Source organism: Sapajus apella, unplaced genomic scaffold (genome assembly GCF_009761245.1).
Source record: "Sapajus apella isolate SASKATOON/1434 unplaced genomic scaffold, GSC_monkey_1.0 scaffold38, whole genome shotgun sequence".
Classification (NCBI taxonomy): Eukaryota; Metazoa; Chordata; class Mammalia; order Primates; family Cebidae; genus Sapajus; species Sapajus apella.
Window position 1 is genome coordinate 1550160 of NW_022436978.1, and position 18875 is coordinate 1569034.

Consider the following 18875-nt stretch of genomic DNA (forward strand, 5'->3'; position numbering starts at 1 on the left):
TATATATATATATATATATATAAACAGTTAATCCAAGATTTGGCAGGAAAAGAGAAAAGATGGGTTAGAGAACAAATGGAATAGAGAAGAAGTAGCAAGATGGTAGACTTAAACTCAACCATATAAATAATTACATTAAGTGTAAAGAATCTGAATAATCCAATAAAAAGACACATTTTTAGACTGAAAAAGAAAGACCCAGCTATATGCTGTCTACAGGAAATTCCCTTTCTTTATTTTTTTGAGACAGAATCTCTCTCTGTTGCCCAGGCTGGAATGCAGCGGTGCAATCATGGCTCACTGCAGCCTCAACCTCTTACACTCAAGTGATCCTCTCACCTCAGCCTCCTGAGTACCTGAGACGACAGGCAAGCACCACCACACCTGACTAATTTTTAAATTTTTTGTAGTGATGAGGTTGTACCATGTTTCCAGGATGGTCTTGAACTTCTTGGCTCAAGTGATCCTCCTGCTTCAGCCTCCCCAAGTTGGATTTACAGGTGTGAGCCACTGTGCCTGGCAGGAAATGTGCTTTAAACATAAGGCACAATTAGATTAAAAGTCAGAGGAAGAAAAATTGTATACTATGCAAATACTACTAATAAGAAAGATATAAGGCTATATTAATATTAGAAAAGTATACTTCAGGAAAAGGAAGATAGCCACACAGAAAGAGGGACATTTCATAATGATAAAATGTGTAATTCATCAAGAACACATAACAATCCTAATTACAGAATTTCAACAAAAGCGATAAAGCAGGAATGAACAGAACAGCAAGGAAAAATAGACAAATCCATAATTATAATGAGAGATTTCAACACTCCTCTCTTAATAATTGATAGAACAAGTAGATCAAAAAAATCAGTAAGGATATTGAAGACTTGAGCAGCACTATTTAACAATTTGACTTCGTTGACATGTATAGAATACTTCATCTAACAACCACAGAACACATTCTTTTCGAGTGCACATGTAACATTTCTCGAGAAAGATCATGTCCTGAGCCATAAAACATGTCTTAATAAATGTAAAATGACTGAAATCATTAATAGTATGGTTTCTGATGAGAATGGAATAAAAAAGTAACAGAGATATCTCGAAAAATCCCCAAATATGTGAAAATTAAAGAATACACTTCAAAATAATGTATTTATTAAAGATAAATCACAAGGGAAATTAGAAAATATTTTGAACTAAGTTATGATGAAAACATAAAAAAATGAATTCTATGGGATGTAGCTAAAGCAATGCTTAAGATAGAAATTTATGACTTTAAATGTTTATTAAAAAAGAAGCAAGATTTTAAGTTCATTATCCAAACTTCCACTTCAGAAAACTAGAAAAAGAAAATTATTCTCAAATGAAAAACAGGAAGGAGGCCAGGCACACTGGCTCACACCTGTAGTCCCAGCACTTTGGGAGGCTGAGGAGGGTGGATAACAAGGTCAGGAGTTCAAGACCAGCCTAGTCAAGATGGTGAAACCCGGTCTCTACTAAAAATACAAAAATTAGCCAGGTGTGGTGGCAGGCACCTATAATCCCAGCTACTCAGAGGCTGAGGCAGAGAATTGCTTGAACCCAGGAGGTGGAAGTTGCAGTGAGCCAAGATCATGCCACTGCACTCCAGCTTGGGTGACAGAGTGAGACTCCATCTCAAAAAAAAAAAAAAAAAACAAAAAAAAAACGGAAGAAAATAAAGACTGGAATGAAAATCAATGAAACAGTAAATGGATTAAAAAAATAGAAAAAAAACTCTCAAATATTTTGGTCTCATGATCACCTTACACTCTCAAAAATTATTGAGAATCCTAGAATCTCGTTGATGTGTTGTATATCTGCCAATGTTTACTGCTTTAAAAATTAAAACAAATTAAAAATGTACTTTATTATTTATTTAAGAATAAAAATAAACCCATACATGTAAACATGAATGACAGACTTTTATGAGAAAAACTATATTTCCCACAAGAAAAAATTAGTGAAAAAATGGTATTATTTTTCAATTTTTCAAATTTCTTTAATGTCAGGATTAATGTTTCTTCTGTATTATTGTTTTGATTGAAGTATATGAAGAAAACCTACCTCATACAGATATATAGTTGGAAGTGGAGGGGTAGTTTAAAAGCCTTTTCAAGTAATTGTACCTTTTCAAATTACTGCTTACGCTCTGCCAGAACTTGACAAGTGGTAGATTTTTGTAATGTAGAATATAAAACTGTATGAAATTTTGTACTCATTACATTAAAATCAGTTGGCCCTTCACTTCAATGCACCTTTTACTCGTGCATAACCTTGTAAAATCTTTGGAAAATATTGGTTCACTTAGTTATGTAATGATTTTCCAAAAGTTGACACATTTCATTTTACAGTATTGTACAATATCAAAAAAGAATTGCCTTCACTCATATTACCACCACTGTCATCAGAAAAGTCTTTAATTACTGGAAAGCTGTTGTGTTCATGCTACCACATACAAATGTTCTAAAATTCAAATTTTCACTTGAAAGCTCAAGTTTTATCACTGGCAACAAATACTGTCAGTCATTTTTCTTAAAGTTGCGGATTCTAACTTATTTTATTTTTGAGAAAATGCCTGCCAAATACTTAGGTCAAAATAATGATAGTTCTATTATTCATTCTTTTAAAGTAAAAATGATGTCCCATGATAAAACCAGCTAGTGCAGTCCACAACTCAAACAACTGTACATGTATTTTCTTGAGTCAACATCATACTTCTGTGTACAGCAGCAGTGTTTTATGCATACTCACCATTTCATCACACAAAATGATTAAATGCATGTGCATTAAAAGATCAATACTTGCTGGGCGCGGTGGCTCAAGCCTGTAATCCCAGCACTTTGGAAGGCCGAGGCGGGTGGATCACGAGGTCAAGAGATCAAGACCATCCTGGCCAACATGGTGAAACCCCGCCTCTAATAAAAATTCAAAAAATTAGCTGGGCATGGTGGTGCGTGCCTGTAATCCCAGCTACTCAGGAGGCTGAGGCAGGAGAATTGCCTGAACCCAGGAGGCAGAGGTTGCGGTGAGCCGAGATTGCGCCATTGCACTCCAGCCTGGGTAACATGAGTGAAACTCCGTCTCAAAAAAGAAAAAAGGATCAATACTTAATAAAGTAGTAATTTTTACAAAGATTATTTATAAGAAACATATCTATGTTATGTATGAATCCCAGTAAGGATGAGTTGTTGGCCCCCAGGGCAGAATATAATCATCTTCCTACAAAATAGCTGGTTGGTTTCCTTCAGGAATGTAGCACATCAAGGTCTTGGCATTGCTCTCTGATGCTGACAGATTGGACATTAAGAGCAGTAGTAGTTAGATCACCTTTGGTGAGAGGAAACCCATGCTGTTTTATTGGGTGAATGAATAGCCTCCAATCCTGCCAACACAACTATACTCTTTTCCTGAGCACAATGCGCAAATGCAGAGGTTGACATGGGGAGCAGCTAGCTGACCTCTACTGGAGGAGTCATCCTATCCACTTGGCTGTTGAGTGCTTCCTCTGCAGCAGATGCCCATTGGTGGGCATTGGTATGAGATTTTAAAAAGCCACACATTTTGTTCCCACTCCCTTAGGTCTGGCCATATGCTTCTTCCCCAGATGTTTGAATTTTGCTATTTCTAAGGCCCAACCAACCAGACAAGCCATTCATCACTGCTTGAGGGTCCATATATATTCTTACTCAGGCTACTTCTCCCTTTACAACATGTTGAGAACCAGGTGTACCGTTTGAAGCTCTACTTAACAGGATTTCCACCCCACCATTGTCTTTTAGGGCCACTCATGAATGGGGGATTGTGATGGTTGATACTGAGTGACAACTTTATTAGATTGAAGGGTGTAAAGTATTGATCCTGGGTGCACCTGTGAGGGTGTTGCCAAAGGAGATTAAAATTTGAATCAGTGGGCTGAGAAAGGCAGACCCACCCTTAATTTGGGTGGGCACCATCTAATCATCTGCCAGCATAGCTGAAATATAAAGCAGGCACAAAAACATGAAAAGATTAGAGTGGCCTAGCCTCCCAGCCTACATCTTTCTCTTGTGCTGGATGCTTCCTGCCTTTGAAAATCGGACTCCATGTTCTTTATTTTTAGGACTTGGACTGGCTTTCTTTGCTCCTCAGCTTGCAGATGGCCTATTGTGGAACCTTGTGATCATGTGAATTAATACTTAAAAAACTCATATATATATACGTCTCCTATTAATTCCGTCCCTCTAGAGAACCCTGACTAATATAGATTTTGGTACCAAGAGTGATTCTAAAGGAACAGAATGTTAAGGATGGAGTTCTTTCACTGGTTTTGGGGTTTCTGGAGTTGGCTGCTTAATATGATTAGACCCAAAAATGTGAAGGACTCTACTTCTAATATTTTGGAGAACACTGATAGTCCTTGGCATGAACTGTTCAGAGAGTTATGCAAAATAAATGCATTTGACACTCTTGATTCACTGCTTGTGAGAGTTAAGGGGTTTAGTGACTCTATACATAATACCTTTGATCATACATGGAGAACCAAGGAACATAATGAAGCTGATTGGTTGCTCCTAAGTTCAGTGGACAAAGTGATGAAAGAAAATGATTCTAACTGGAATTCTAACTCCCAGCTTCAGAAGCAGATACTGAGCCTCAAATCTGCTAAGATTGCCCTGAGGGAGAGTCTTATCTCCTGTAGAGAAAGAGCTGAAATTGTGGAAAGACAGATACAAGCTCTTATCATGCGAGTGGCTGACCTGCAATGAAATGTGTATGCACAGCCTCGCCGTTGTCTACTGTTCAAGTGAGGGCATTGACTGGAAAAGAATGGGACCCTGCAACTTGGAATGGGGACTTGTGGGAGGACCCTGATGAAGCTGGGGACACTGAGTTTGTAAACTCTGATGAATCTTTTTGTCCAGGAGGAACAGCTTCCCCATCTCCAATAGTGGCAACCTCCTCTCCCTGAGCCATGCTGCCATCAGCCTTTCCACCTTAGTCTAAGGAGATAAACTCTGTGCTGCCCAAGGCAACAGTGATGGCCTCCCCTGAGGCAGTTGCCAGGCAAGATAATGTTGATTCTCCTCAGGAGCCACCCCAACACCATTTGCTGCTAGACCTATAACTAGACTAAAGTCACAGTGGGCCCCTGGAGGTGAGATTGAGAGTCGGACCCATGAGAAGGTGCACTACACTCAAAAATAGCTGCTTGAGTTTTCTAATTTATATAAGCAGAAATCTGGAGAACGGGCATGGGAATGGATATTAAGAATGTGGGATAATGGTGGAAGGAACATAGCGTTGGGTCAGGCTGAATTTATTGATTTGAGCCCACTAAGTAGGGACTCTGCATTTAACGTTGCAGCTTGGGGAATTAAAAAAGGTTCTAATAGTTTATTTGCTTGGTTAGCTGAAATATGCATTAAAAGATGGCTCAGCCAAGATGGCCAAATAGCAACAGCTCTAGAGTGCACTTCCCAGCGAGAATGCAGAGGGTGAGTGATCACTGCGTTTCCAAATGAGTTTTTACTGCCCACAGACCAGGAGATTCCCAGGTGGAAAAGTGCCATGAGTCTCCAGCATGGCTGTTTCAGCCAGCGCAGTAGGTCTCCACACAAAAACTCACAAAAATCTGGGCAGCAGTTTTAACTGGTGCCTGGAATTCCTGGGAGACAGAGTTGCCCATTCAAATGAAAAAAAGGGGGCTGAAACAGGGGCCAGGTTATCTGGCTTGGCAGGTCCCACCCCCACAAAGACCAGCAATCTGAAACACTCTGGATTGAGAGTTTCACAGCAAGCACAGCTGGACTCAGGATGGTCCAGCTCTGTGAGGGGAAGGACATCTACCATTACAGAGGCAGTCCACCACTACTGAGGCAGTCCGCCATTACTAAGGCAGTCCACCATTACCGAGGCAGTCTGCCATTTCCGAGGCAATTGGCAATTACCAAGGCAGTCTGCCATTACAGAGACAGTCTGCCATTACTGAGGCAGTTCTAACTATACACATGCACATTTATGTTCATTGCAGCACTGTTTACAATAGCAAAGACTTGGAACTAACCCAAATGCCCATTGATGATAGACTGGACAAGGAAAATGTGGCACATATACACCATGGAATACTATGTAGCCATAAAAAACGATGAGTGCGTGTCCTTTGTAGGAACATGGATGAATCTGGAAACCATCATTCTCAGCAAACTGACACAAGAACAGAAAATCAAACACCACATGCTCTCACTCATAGGCAGATGTTGAACAATGAGAACACATGGACACGGGGGGGAGCATCACACATTGAGGACTGTTGGGGGGGGACTAGGAGAGGGACAGTGGGGGATAGGGAGTTTGGGAGGGATAACATGGGGAGAAATGCCAGATATAGGTGATGGGGTTGGAGGCAGCAAACAACATTGCCATGTGTGTACCTATGTAATAATCCTGTATGTTCTGCACATGTACCCCAGAACCTAAAGTACAATAAAATATATTAAAAAAAAAACAGCCCACTTCGAGTGAGGTGGAAATGCCTGATTTCCCTTTGTTTAATGTAGAGGAAGTGATCCAAAGGCTTAGGGAGATTGGTATGGTGGAGTGGATTAGTCACTTTAGATCTACTCATCCCAGCTGGGAGTATCCAGAAGATAAACCCTTGACCAATACCTTGTGAGATAGATTTGTGAGTGCTCACCAACGGGTGACCTCAGCACAGGAAGATTTTAATAGGCAAGTGGATAGGATGACCCATTCTGTGGACACTACTCAGCCTCTTTCTCCAGCCACCCCTGTCATCGCCCAATGGGCCCATGAACAATGTGGCCTTGGTGGCAGAGATGGAGGTTACACATGGGCTCAGCAATATGGACTTCCATTCACCAAGGCTGACCTGGTTATGGTCACTGCTGATTGCCCAATTTGCCAGCAGCAGAGATCACTGCTGAGTCCTGAATATGGCACCATTCCTCAGGGTGATCAGCCAGCTACCTGGTGGCAGTGTGATTATATTGGACCTCTTTCCTCATGGAAAGGGCAGAGGTTTATTCTCACTGTAATAGACACTTACTCTAGATATGGGTTTGTCTCTCTTGCATGCAATGCTTCTGTCAAGGCTACCATCCATGGACTCATGGAATGCCTTATCCACCATCCTGGTATTCCACATAGCATTGCCTCTGACCAAGGCACTCACTTAACGGCTAAAGAAGTGTGACAATGAGATCACGTTCATGGAATTCATTGGTCTTACCATGTTCCCCATCAACCTAAAGCAGCTGGATTGGTAGAATGGTAGAATGGCCTTTTGAAGTCACAATTGCAACACCAACTAGGTGACGATTTCTTTGTAGGGGTGGGGCAAAGTTCTCCAGAAAGCTGTGTATGCTCTGAATCAGCGTCTAATATATGATACTGTTTCTACCACAGCCAGGATTTATGGGTCCAGGAATCAAGGGGTGGAAGTGGCAGTGGCACCACTCATCATCACCCCTAATGATCCACTAGCCAAATTTTTGCTTCCTGTTCCCACAACATTACGTTCTGCTGGCCTAGAGGTCTTAGTTCCAGAGGGAGGAATGCTGCCACTAGGAGACACAACAACGATTCCATTAAACTGGAAGTTAAGATTGCCACCTGGACACCTTGGGCTCCTCCTACCTTTAAGTCAACAGGCTAAGAAGGGAGTTACAGTGTTGGCTGGGGTGATCGACCTGGACTATCAAGATGAAATCAGTCTACTACTCCAGTACACAGGTGAGGAAGAGTATGTATGGAATACAGGGAATCCATTAGAGTGTCTCTTAGTACAACCATGCTCTGTGAGTAAGGTCAATGGGAAACTACAACAGCCCAATCCAGGCAGGACTGCAAATGACCCAGACCCTTCAGGAATGAAGGTTTGGGTCACTCTGCCAGGAAAAAACCACCGCCTGCTGAGATGCTTGCTGAAGGCAAAGGGAATACAGAATGAGTAGTAGAAGAAGGTAGTTATCAATACCAGTTACGATCACATGACCAGCTGCAGAGACAAGGACTGTAACTGTCATGAGTACTTCCTCCTTTTGTTAAAAATATGTTTGTGTATGTGTACACTTATGCTAAGAAAATATCTTAATTTATTTCCTTTTTCCTTTCTCATGTGACATAAGATTTATTCACTTCATAACAGCATTTAAGTATTGTGAACTTTATGCAATAGTATTTTGATTGGGGATTGGTGTGTTTCCAGTTGTATAAAAGATCATCGTATTATGTTAGGTGTAATTATGACCTTATTATTATCTTTATTTGAAAATTATGTATGATCTCAGGAGCTGTTTATGGGTTCAAGTTAATGAGGGGTGGACTTGTGTTAATTAATTCTGAGTGTCAACTTGATTGGAATGAAGGATGCAGAGTATTGATCCTGGGTGTGTGTCTGTGAGGGTGTTGCCAAAGGAGATTAACATTTGAGTCAGTGGGCTGGGAAAGGCAGACCCACCCTTAATCTGGGTGGGCACCATCTAATCAGCTGCCAGTAGGGCTAGAATATAAAGTAGGCAGAAAAACGTGAAAGGACTAGACTGGCCTAGCTTCCCAGCCTACATCTTTCTCTTGTGCTGGATGCTTCCCGCCCTCGAACACTGGACTCCATGTTCTTCAGTTTTAGGACTTGGACTGGCTTTCCTTGCTCCTTGGCTTACAAATGGTCTAGTGTGGGACCTTGTGATTGGGTGAGTTAATATTCCTTAATAAACTTCCCTTTTTATATATACCTATCCTATTAGTTCTGTCCCTCTAGAGGACCCTGACTAATACAGGGATATAATGCAATAGAAGGCAATTTTCAGCTGTCACAGGATTTTAAATACATTTTTGAAGCAGGCACAGGTTCTTTCTCCTTTAGCTAGGATGCTCCTCATGAGGCTATGAGTGTAAACGGAGGGAGAGGTTTCAATGCATCGTAAATGGGTGACATGGGGGTCTAGTTTATCTCTTTGTATAACTTACTTGTGTCTTCAAGACCTGCCTTAATCCACTTCCAAAGTATCACTTCCATTGAATGATGGATTGCTGTTTAGTCCAGTTGAGTTTATGACTTGGTGAGTCTGAATATCTACCTTATGATAGGAAGCTCCAGTCTCTTGATCACGTAATGTTTCATGGTCTGGCACTTAGTTCCCTTCAGGGTTTAGTAGTGCATCCGGAGTTGCTTTTCAAATAACATACAGTTTCTTTGCTACAGATGATATGATCTTGCTTCAGAACTGAAAGACCTACACTGTGACTCTCTAGGTATGACATATCAGAGACTCTTTACAGCATTTTAATTCACCACAGCAAACTCTAGGACCATGGTATTTGCCAGGACACGTACCCCAAGTGACAGGGCTGCTTATACCACAGCCTGACTCCATCTTTTGACAGGAGGAACTGCAAAGCATTGTGGTCATTTTTTCAGTCTGTCACAGAGGTCTTTATGTATTAAACAACACCTCTTGTTATTTCCATGTAAATACACTGGTTGAATAATACAAAATATTGAATTAATGCCATGGAATCAGAAAATTGCTGAGCAACTCATTTGGTCAAATTTGCCCTAATGGAAAGAACTTTACCACAACAAGCTTCTGTAAAAGCAAAAACCAACACTCTACCTTGCTTCTAATGCCCCAGTATTTTCCCATGGCATAGTTAGGGGGAAAATTGATTCCAGAAATAAACCAAAATATAACAGGGGCATCCTATCTATTTGTGATACCAAAGTAATAAAAGTGTCACTATTCCTATAAACCTACACTTCATAACAAAAATGATTTTATCTCCTAATTTTACTCTGCTGGTGTCTCAATGTATGTCATAACCTTTATGAATATGATGGTCATGTGAGAAAGTTGATGTGTTCTCAGTTTGAACAGACTCATGCAAGCCTGGTGATCTTGGTAATTTTGTGGGATTTTTCCTTTAAATGCTCACTCTAAGTTTGATGAATCAATTCTTCTGAGGTCTGACTTTCTTGCACCCTACAAAGAAACTTCTTTATTTTTCAAAATGTATTTATTTCTGAGTCTTCCTTTGTCACATTTATTGGCCATTTGGATTGCCTCTTTTGTGCAGGGCCTTCAAGGTATCTGCCATATTGTGAGTGATTTTCAGTTCTTTTGATATTCTGGATACTGGTTCTTTTTTTTTTTTTTTTTTTTGAGACGGAGTTTCGCTCTTGCTACCCAGGCTGGAGTGCAATGGCGCGATCTCAGCTCACCGCAACCTCCGCCTCCCGGGTTCAGGCAATTCTCCTGCCCCAGCCTCCTGAGTAGCTGGGATTACAGGCACGCGCCACCATGCTCAGCTAATTTTTTGTATTTTTAGTAGAGACGGGGTTTCACCATGTTGACCAGGATGGTCTCGATCTCTTGACCTCGTGATCCACCCGCCTCGGCCTCCCACAGTGCTTGGATTACAGGCTTGAGCCACCGCGCCCGGCCTGATACTGGTTCTTTGTTGGTTATGTGTGTTGCAAGTATCTCCCCTACCATGTGGCTTTTTATTCTTTCCATAAATTTTTATGGTGCCTTTTGATGGACAGTGGTTCTTAATTTAAAGGTGTCACATTTATTAATCTTTCTTCATGGTCAGTGTTTTTTGTATCCTGTATAAGAAATAATTCTCTACTCCATGGTCATGAAGATATTTCCTTATAATCAGCATCTTATTGATGAGAATTTTTGTTTTTTACTGTGTTTTGCTATTACAAACAGTTGCTTCAGGGCCTTGTTATATATATTTGGCGTACTTGGCATGTTTTCTTAAAGGATTTCTATATAGAATAAACTGCCAGCAGAGAAATTACTAGGCAGGATGATATTTTAAATGTTGATAATCACTGAAAAATTGACTTCCAAAAGTATTGAACATACCTTTCATTCAAGATACTTATCACACCGTATTACAACTATTGATCAATCTGTTCATCCACCTGTGAAGAGATGCTGCCCATATGGTTCTGGATGCTGAAAAAAATAAAGCAAGTCTGTTCTTTAACATGGTTGTAATTGGGTTGAATTCATCAACTGCAAAGGAGAAAAACAGCAGAGATTGTGAAAAATGTTGCTTGGACATGGCTTAAGATCTAGAACTTGGATGTTGAGATCAGACTGCAGCAAAGGATGCTTCTCCTTCAAGGAGATAATTTACAATGACTTAAAAAGAAGTATTCTAATATGTTTTGAGATAAACAAAAGTTTGATCAGTACACCTAAAGATGACTGGATGGCAAATTGGACACTGATGTTGATTTTTTAGTTTGTAATTTTAAAAATAATTACATTTGCTAACAGAATATATTGTTATATAAAAAAGTAGGCTCCAAAAAATGTGCCCAATTATGAAGATAATCAGATCTCCCTCTTCTTTTTGCTTATCCTTTTTCTTATTTTTCTACAGTGAAAATAACTTGCCTTCATAATAATAATATATTGCTGACGCTTAGGCTAATTGGCTTTAAAAGCAAAAATTCTGCAGTCAAGATTAGACAATAACAATACTGTATACAAACTTTTGTCTTCATTTCTTTTTTTCTTTTTTTTTTTTTTTTTTTGAGACGGAGTTTCGCTCTTGTTACCCAGGCTGGAGTGCAATGGCGCGATCTCGGCTCACCGCAACCTCCGCCTCCTGGGTTCAGGCAAATTCTCCTGCCTCAACCTCCTGAGTAGCTGGGATACAGGCACGCGCCACCATGCCCAGCTAATGTTTTTGTATTTTTAGTAGAGACGGGGTTTCACCATGTTGACCAGGATGGTCTCGATCTCTTGACCTCGTGATCCACCCGCCTCGGCCTCCCAAAGTGCTGGGATTACAGGCTTGAGCCACCGCGCCCGGCCTTGTCTTCATTTCTTTTGTTTTATTTTGAGACAGCGTCTCGCTTTGTCACCCAGGCTAGAGTGCAGTGATGAAATCATGGCTCACTGCAATCTCGACATGCTGGATTCAGGTCATCCTCCCACCTCAGCCTCCTGAGATGCTGGGACTACAGGTATGCAGCACCATGCCTGGCCAATTTTAATTGTTTTGTAAAGATGGGGATCTTGCTATGTTGCCCACATTGGTCTTGAACTCCTGGCTCAAGCCATCTACCCACATCAGCCTCCCAAAGTGTTGGGATTACAGGTGTGAGCCAGTGTGCCTAGTCAAACTTTTATCTTATTAAAGCTTTATAATTGTGTTATTTTTTGAATTAAATAAAAAAATTTTTTTAGATAACTTATGAAATTAAATAGTTTCACATGCAGTGGTAAGAAATAATAATAGAGTTCCTCTATACCATTTACCCAGTTCCTGCAGTGATAATATCCTGAAAAACAATAGTACCTCATCACAGCCAGGATATCGACATTGATGCAATCCATCTGTCTTACTCAGATTTCTCCAGTTTCACTTGTGCTAATTTGTGAGGGTGTACAAGTCAAGATGTATGTATAATTCTATACAATTTAATCATATATGCAAGTATCTACCGCCATAGTCAAGAACAGAAAAGAATTTCATTACTAGAGTATTCCTTGTGTTGCCTTTTCAAAACCATACCTACCTCCCTAACTCTGGACAGTCACTAATCTGCTTTTCATTTCTCAAATTTTATCTTTTCAAAAATGTTGTATAAATGAAACTATACAGCATATAAGCTTTTGGGATTGGTTTTTTGGTTCAGCATTATTCCCGGAAATTCATTCAAGTTGTTGCTTCTATTGATATTTTACTCTATCTTTTGCTGAGTAGTATTCTGTGATATGAATATACCACAATTTGTTTATTCACCCATTGAACGACATTTGAGTTTGTATTCATTTCCCATTACAGCTGTAACAATTTGCCACAAATGCAATGGTTTGAAACAACCAAATGTAGTATCCTGTAGTTTAGAGGTTAGAAGTCCTAAAACCAGGGAGTTGGCCAGCTGTGTTTTTTCTGGAGGCTCTAAGGGATAATCTGTTTCTTTGCCATTTTCAGTTTCTAAAGGCTGCCTGCATTTCTAGGCTTGTGTCCCCTTCTTTAATCTTTAAAGTCAGCAGTAGAGCATCTTCAAAAATCTCTCTCTCCCTGACCTCTGCTTCTGATATCACATCTTTTTCTTTGACTTTGACTTTCTTTCCTCCCTCTAGGATACCTGGTATTACATTGGGCCTACCAGGATAATCCAGAATAATCTCCTGTCTCAATATGCTTAATTTAATCACATTCTGTTCACCATGTACTGTAAAATATTCACAGCTTCCAGGGGTTAGAATGTGCCCATCTTTGGGAGGCCATTATTCTGTTCATTACAGGATTGTTTCCAGATGTGGGCTGTATGAGTACAGATACTATAAACATTTATACAGGTTTGTGTGTGTGTGAACATCTTTATTTCTCTGGGATAAATACCCAGGAGTATAATTACTGGGTTGTATAGTAATTGCTTATTTTGTTGTATAAGAAACTGCCAATCTGTTTTCCAGAGTGGCTGTAATAGTTTACATTCCCACCACAATGTATGAGTGATACAATATCTCTGCATGCATGTCAGCATTTGATACTGTCACTATTATTTATTTTAGCCAGTCTGATAGGTGCATAGTGATATCTCATTGTGGTTTTAATTTCCATTTTGTTATTGACTGATGATGTTGTTGACATCTGTTGTGATACCTTGGTTCTTGTCTTCTTAGAGAGACTCAAGGCAAAGGAGATACAGCAGAGTAATTTATTGTAAAGGAAAAAGAGTATTTTGAAAGTTAAGTGCAGAAGAGATAGTACACCCTGAGAGAGCGAGGATTCAGAGTGGTCAGCTTATAAGGATGAGACAGTGAAGACTGGCACTAGGGAGATTCTTTTCACGAGAGTCTTACATGGTTATTCATAAGGAGGTGGGAAGAGGTGTTATTAGTAAGCATGTTCTGGGTGGTCCTCTGTGTGCACACGCACAGTAGCTGTGCATGCTTGTCATACCTCGAGTGTCTCATCAGCATCTGAAATCTCCACCCAGGGGTGTGCTTTTTACTACGATAATGAACAAAGGGTCAGTTTAAGAACAGGTGAAATCAAAGTGCGCATGCTCTCTACAGGGGAAATTCCCTACTGAAGATAACTTTGCTTGAATGAGCTCAATTACAATGCAAATGCTGAGGCTTACTGTGTTGACTGTACGGTCACCACCGTTGCTGCGTCCCGAGCATGGTCTACCTGTCACGCCTCATTGTTGAACATCTTTTCATGCGGATGCTGATTTTCAAAAAGGTAGCAGTATCATCTCTAACGCAGTGGTTAGTAATGTTAAGTGCAACATGTATGTTAAAGAGTTTTAGTTTAATTGCAAACAAGTAAAGGAGGGAGATTCTGGTAAAGCCCTGGCCTAGAGGAAGCTCTGCGGTATCGCAGAGAGTAATGGACGCATCTTTGTGTGAACAAAGGGCTAGGCAGCTGCCACTCTGTGGCCAGGGACCTAGGCCAGGAGATGCGGAGTGCTGGGGGTGGGGGTGCGTCCGATGAGGTGGAGGGCCCTGAGTCCACGCAGAGCTGCGAAGAGAGAGAGGACTCATCTGAGTCACCACTGCACGGCGCGGCCCCGCCCAGGCCCCGCCCCTCAGACGGCCGGGTGGCCCGGCCCCGCCCCTCGTCCCTCGCGGCCGCTCCAGGTTCCCGCCAGAATCTATGCGGCAGGCGTGGAAACCGCTGCGAGGGGGCGCCATGACAGAGGCTGTGGTCGCCGGCAGTACCCATGGCGTCCCGGGGCGGCAGCTCCCTGGGGCTCCTGGCCTGGCTCTGGCTCCTTCAGCCTTGGCTCGACGAGGCCAGGGCAGGCAGGGCGTGGGCTGAGGGAGGCGCAGCACCGCTCTCCCCCTCCAGTCTCCCCTCAGGGCCGGGCAGCCTGGACCCAGGAGCGAGCGGGTGGGAGCCGCGGCCCGTAGGCGCTCCAGGATCCCCAGCGGCCCGCCAGTCCAGGGGCAACGCAGTGCCCCGTGCTTCGGTGACATTTCCCTCAGGTGAGTCTGATTCTTGCCAGGCTCTGGCAATCCATCCGTACGGACCAAAGGGACAGCGGCATTAACGTCAGGTGAGGCTTCTGGGCCACGCCCTGCCGCAGAGAGCCGGCCTGGTCTGACGGGGAGGGGACCTGCCCTAGAGGAGGGGCGGCTCGGGGACAGATCTGTCCAGCGGCGGGGCGGCTCCCTGAGACCTGGGGGGACCCGGCCATTTTCCGAAGATGCAGGGGATGCAGGCCTTGGTCTGAGGGTTCTGAGCTCGTTTGGCTCTGGTGACGGCGCTGCAGCGGCATTACTCTCAGTCCCTTTCATTGACCTGCCGCAGCCTGTGGCCATCGGATTTCCAGGATAACTGGAGGATTACCGGCCCCAGAAAAGAAGTGGCCCTGGCAGGTGAGCCTGCAGACCAGCGACGGACACGTCTGCGGAGGCTCCCTCATCGCCAGGAGCTGGGTGCTCACGGCTGCCCACTGTATCTACGGGTAAATGTTTGGGGCGCGGAGCTTGGGCCCTGGTCAGGCCGTGGGACCTGGAGCCAGTCTGTCCCCGCTCCTTGAGCTTCCTCTTCCTCATCTGTAAAACGGGGTGACAGCCCTATAGGTTTTATCCTGTCTGGGTGAGACCTGAGGATCTGCATTTCTAACAAGTGTCCGGGTGTTGCCGCTGCCACCGCTGGTCTCGGGGACCACATGCCAAAGGGGTCAGGGGTCCTGGGCGTACGCGGTTTGAGGGAGGGAGGTGGCTGCCGGCTGTCATAGGAAGATGGGACCAGGCTGGGAAGCACCTGGAAGGTGTGGCAGCGGATTGCAGACCCTGGAGGATCTCTCAGCAGCCACCTGGAATACACAGCGAAGCTGGGAGACACAGAAGTGCAGCACCTCTCCAAAACGGCGCTTGTGGTCCCGGTTCGTGACATCGTCATCCACCGATATTTTACTACGCTTGGAATAATTCAGAATGACATTGCCCTTGCGCTGCTTGACTTCCCTGTGAATTACTCCACGCACATCCAGCCTGTGTGCCTTCCTGAACAGGCTTTCATGGTGCAAGCTGATACGAAGTGCTGGGTGACTGGATGGGGCAAAGTAAATGAAACAGGTGAGACTCTGAAGCAAGACTACAGCAGCCCCAGAACAGGGAAAAGGCTGCTTGGTACCCTGGGGTTGACCTACAAGCTAAAGGGAGGGACAGAGAGGTATATATATACATATATATATATATTTTTTTTATATATATACATATATATATATATATTTTTTTTTTTTTAATAAATCAGGGGGGGGGATGCAGTAAAAGCTGCCAGGGAGTAATTTGAACAACTGTTTTATGAAATTCTGTTGGTTTGTCAGGACCTGGGGATTTGGGTGCCAGGCATGGTGGGTTCTCTCTAGGGTGAATTTTACCTCTGGAGGTGATGAGCTAGCTGTCTGCCTTTTAAAGCTAGCTGTCCCTCCCTGGAAGTACAGCCTTGGTAGATAGGGAGCTTCCTGTGTGTAAAGAGGCCAGAGACCTTTCATTGAGGTGTAGGGCCTCTTATTCATGGGGAGAGGCTGGATTTGGTACCTTTGGGGCATTACCTGTCTGAAAGTCTGTGATCCTGCGCTAGAAAGTATAGATGCTTTACTGATGTACAGGATGCTCTGTCACTATTAGTACTGCTACTCAGAGTGACAGATGCATGGTTTTGGTTTCTCAGGGTGGTAACACCTATCCTGTGTGTTCTTATTTCTCCTGTTTTGGTTTGGATCTTACATCCTCCTCTCCCCATGTCAACACTGTTCCGCATATCTTCCTTTGTCAAATGGGACACTATCCAATGCCCAAGAAGGTGTCTGTGTGTGAACACACTGTATTGAGACCCAGGGTGGGCATGGGGTTCTCTCGTCCTGTCCCACTTATGCAGGTCCACTCAGTCATAAATGGTCTCTCTGTAGATCCATCAGATAAAGCAGTAACTGAGCTTCAGGAGGCTGAGCTACGCATTATGCTTCATGAAAAATGTAATAAGATACTCAAGAAAAACCTGAGAAGGTGGAATGCAGTGATCAAGAAAGGGACTGTCTGTGGCTACAGTGACCAAGGGAAGGATGCCTGTCAGGTCAGTTCATGGGCCTCTTGCTGCCTCAGCACTGCAGTTGTCTCCTCAAAGCTTCCTCATCCGCAGCCAGTAGGGCCTGGGTTATCTCCTAGCCCCTCGGTTTACCCTCACTCATGTAATGGGACGTGAGGACAAGCCACCAAGGCTCTCCTGGGCAGCCTTCCTGATCCTTCAGGAGAGAGCAGCTAACACAGCCTGGAGTGGGAGGAGGGGTGAATCAGGCAGGTCCCACCAACAATGCGTGCTCCGTGTGGGCTCCTTCTGTGTGACAGGCAGTATTATTACTCAGGTAAGCACTAGACTCATTATTGTCTCAGAGTAGGAATGATTTCATCATGTGTATTAAGTTTTTTGGAACATGCCTTTTCAGTAGGTGCATGATTTTGCTTTATTGGAAATCGTCAATTCTCAGCTCTCATATTGACAGATACCTAAGGCTAGGAGGGTCTTCGGGGTTCCCGGGGAAGCCCCCTGAGTGCCTAGCTCTGCAGCGCATTGCAGTGCAATCAGCCTGCTCTGACGTGGAGGCTATTTGTTTCCTACAGTGATTGTCTTTCTTTTTCCAGGGAGATTCTGGGGGACCCCTGGTCTGTGAATTAAATGGTGTATGGATCCAGGTGGGGATTGTGAGCTGGGGCATTGGCTGCGGTCGCAAAGGATATCCTGGAGTTTACACGGATGTTAGTTTCTACAAGGACTGGGTCATTGGCCAACTGAGACAAGCTTCATGTCTGGATTCAGCAGACTTCCTCATCCTATTCCTGTGTCTGGTGATGCCCCTGGGCATCCTGGTGACCCCATGATCGGATCCCATTCTACTTTTCCTGTTTCTGAGTCTCATACTAGGCCTCTCCTCCAACCTTCCGCTCCTTCTCAAGGCCCTTTCTGCAAATCCAAGTTGGAATCCACAGGCCCTCTGGAGATCCAAACAGTAGAGCATGGCGGAGAGACTGGAGCCTGGAAAGTGTACTTGCCTGGTGCTCTGGCCACCTGCCTCCGCCGTGCCTGCATCAGGGCTGTGCTCTGCCTGGTGGGAAGGAGGGAGTGAACCTATTCCAGCTAGAGGACCAGCTGCCCTGCCAGGGGGGCCACTGTGACTCTTCAATACCTGGGAGAACATCTGTCGAAGAAGAGACATCATCGAGAGTGAAGCAAGTGTTAGACGTGGTTCTGGTTTCAGGGCTCTTACCTGAGACTGTGTCAGCTGGGCGATTGCTCAGAGAGAGAAGGAGGCATTCCCAGGTCCCTGCAGAGGTGTGAGGCCTGGGACTTCCACTCTGGCTCAGTTGTCCGGGGCTGGGAGAAGTTCCCCTGTAGCCCAGTGTGGGTCCATCTGTGAGTGGACAGCCTCTGCCACACCAGCTCTCTTGGGGCAACCCATTCTTGGCACCCCCTTCCTCAGTGCCCTAGTGGCTACTTTCAGAGACACCGTAAGTTGTGTTGAGGCAGTTATGGAGTGTGGAGTTTTTAGAAATCAACTGAATAAATGTTTGGAGACTCTCCTGTGTTTCTGAAGCTCTGCTCAATGGGGCGTGAGGTTGTATATAACATACTCTGTAGAGAACTGGCTTTCCATTTATTAGAAAGGTATTCATGGTTTTTATAACACTTTGGCAGAGCCAGAGATGAGGAGTTTGTCTGCCCTCATTTAAATCCAACAGGCGGCTTTACCCAGTGGGTCCTGCTGCCTGTCATTTTTTTTTTTTTTTGGGTCATCACCATCTCTATAGCTGGGAGTGTGGTACTTGAGTTTAACAAACCCTGCATCAGGAGCAGGGGAT

At 43.7% G+C, this 18875-nt stretch overlaps 1 protein-coding gene across 1 annotated transcript; it reads left to right on the plus strand.

Moving 5' to 3' along the window:
• Nucleotides 1–14720: 14720 nt before the first annotated feature.
• Nucleotides 14721–18594, plus strand: LOC116564713 (serine protease 44-like). The gene is made up of 5 exons (XM_032297988.1): nt 14721–14996; nt 15322–15478; nt 15829–16094; nt 16931–17094; nt 17661–18594. The coding sequence occupies exons 1-5, from the start codon at nt 14732–14734 to the stop codon at nt 17895–17897; spliced, it is 1089 nt and encodes a 362-aa protein (XP_032153879.1). The 5' UTR covers nt 14721–14731; the 3' UTR covers nt 17898–18594.
• The last annotated feature ends 281 nt before the right edge of the window (nt 18595–18875 follow it).

Excerpts from the sequence above, each read along its gene's own strand:
- LOC116564713 (XM_032297988.1), top strand. The coding sequence starts at position 14,732 with ATGGCGTCCCGGGGCGGCAGCTCCCTGGGGCTCCTGGCCTGGCTCTGG. Across the intron at positions 15,479-15,828 it reads GCTGCCCACTGTATCTACGG|CCACCTGGAATACACAGCGA; the intron begins GTAAATGTTTGG and ends ATCTCTCAGCAG. Across the intron at positions 16,095-16,930 it reads GGGCAAAGTAAATGAAACAG|ATCCATCAGATAAAGCAGTA; the intron begins GTGAGACTCTGA and ends GTCTCTCTGTAG.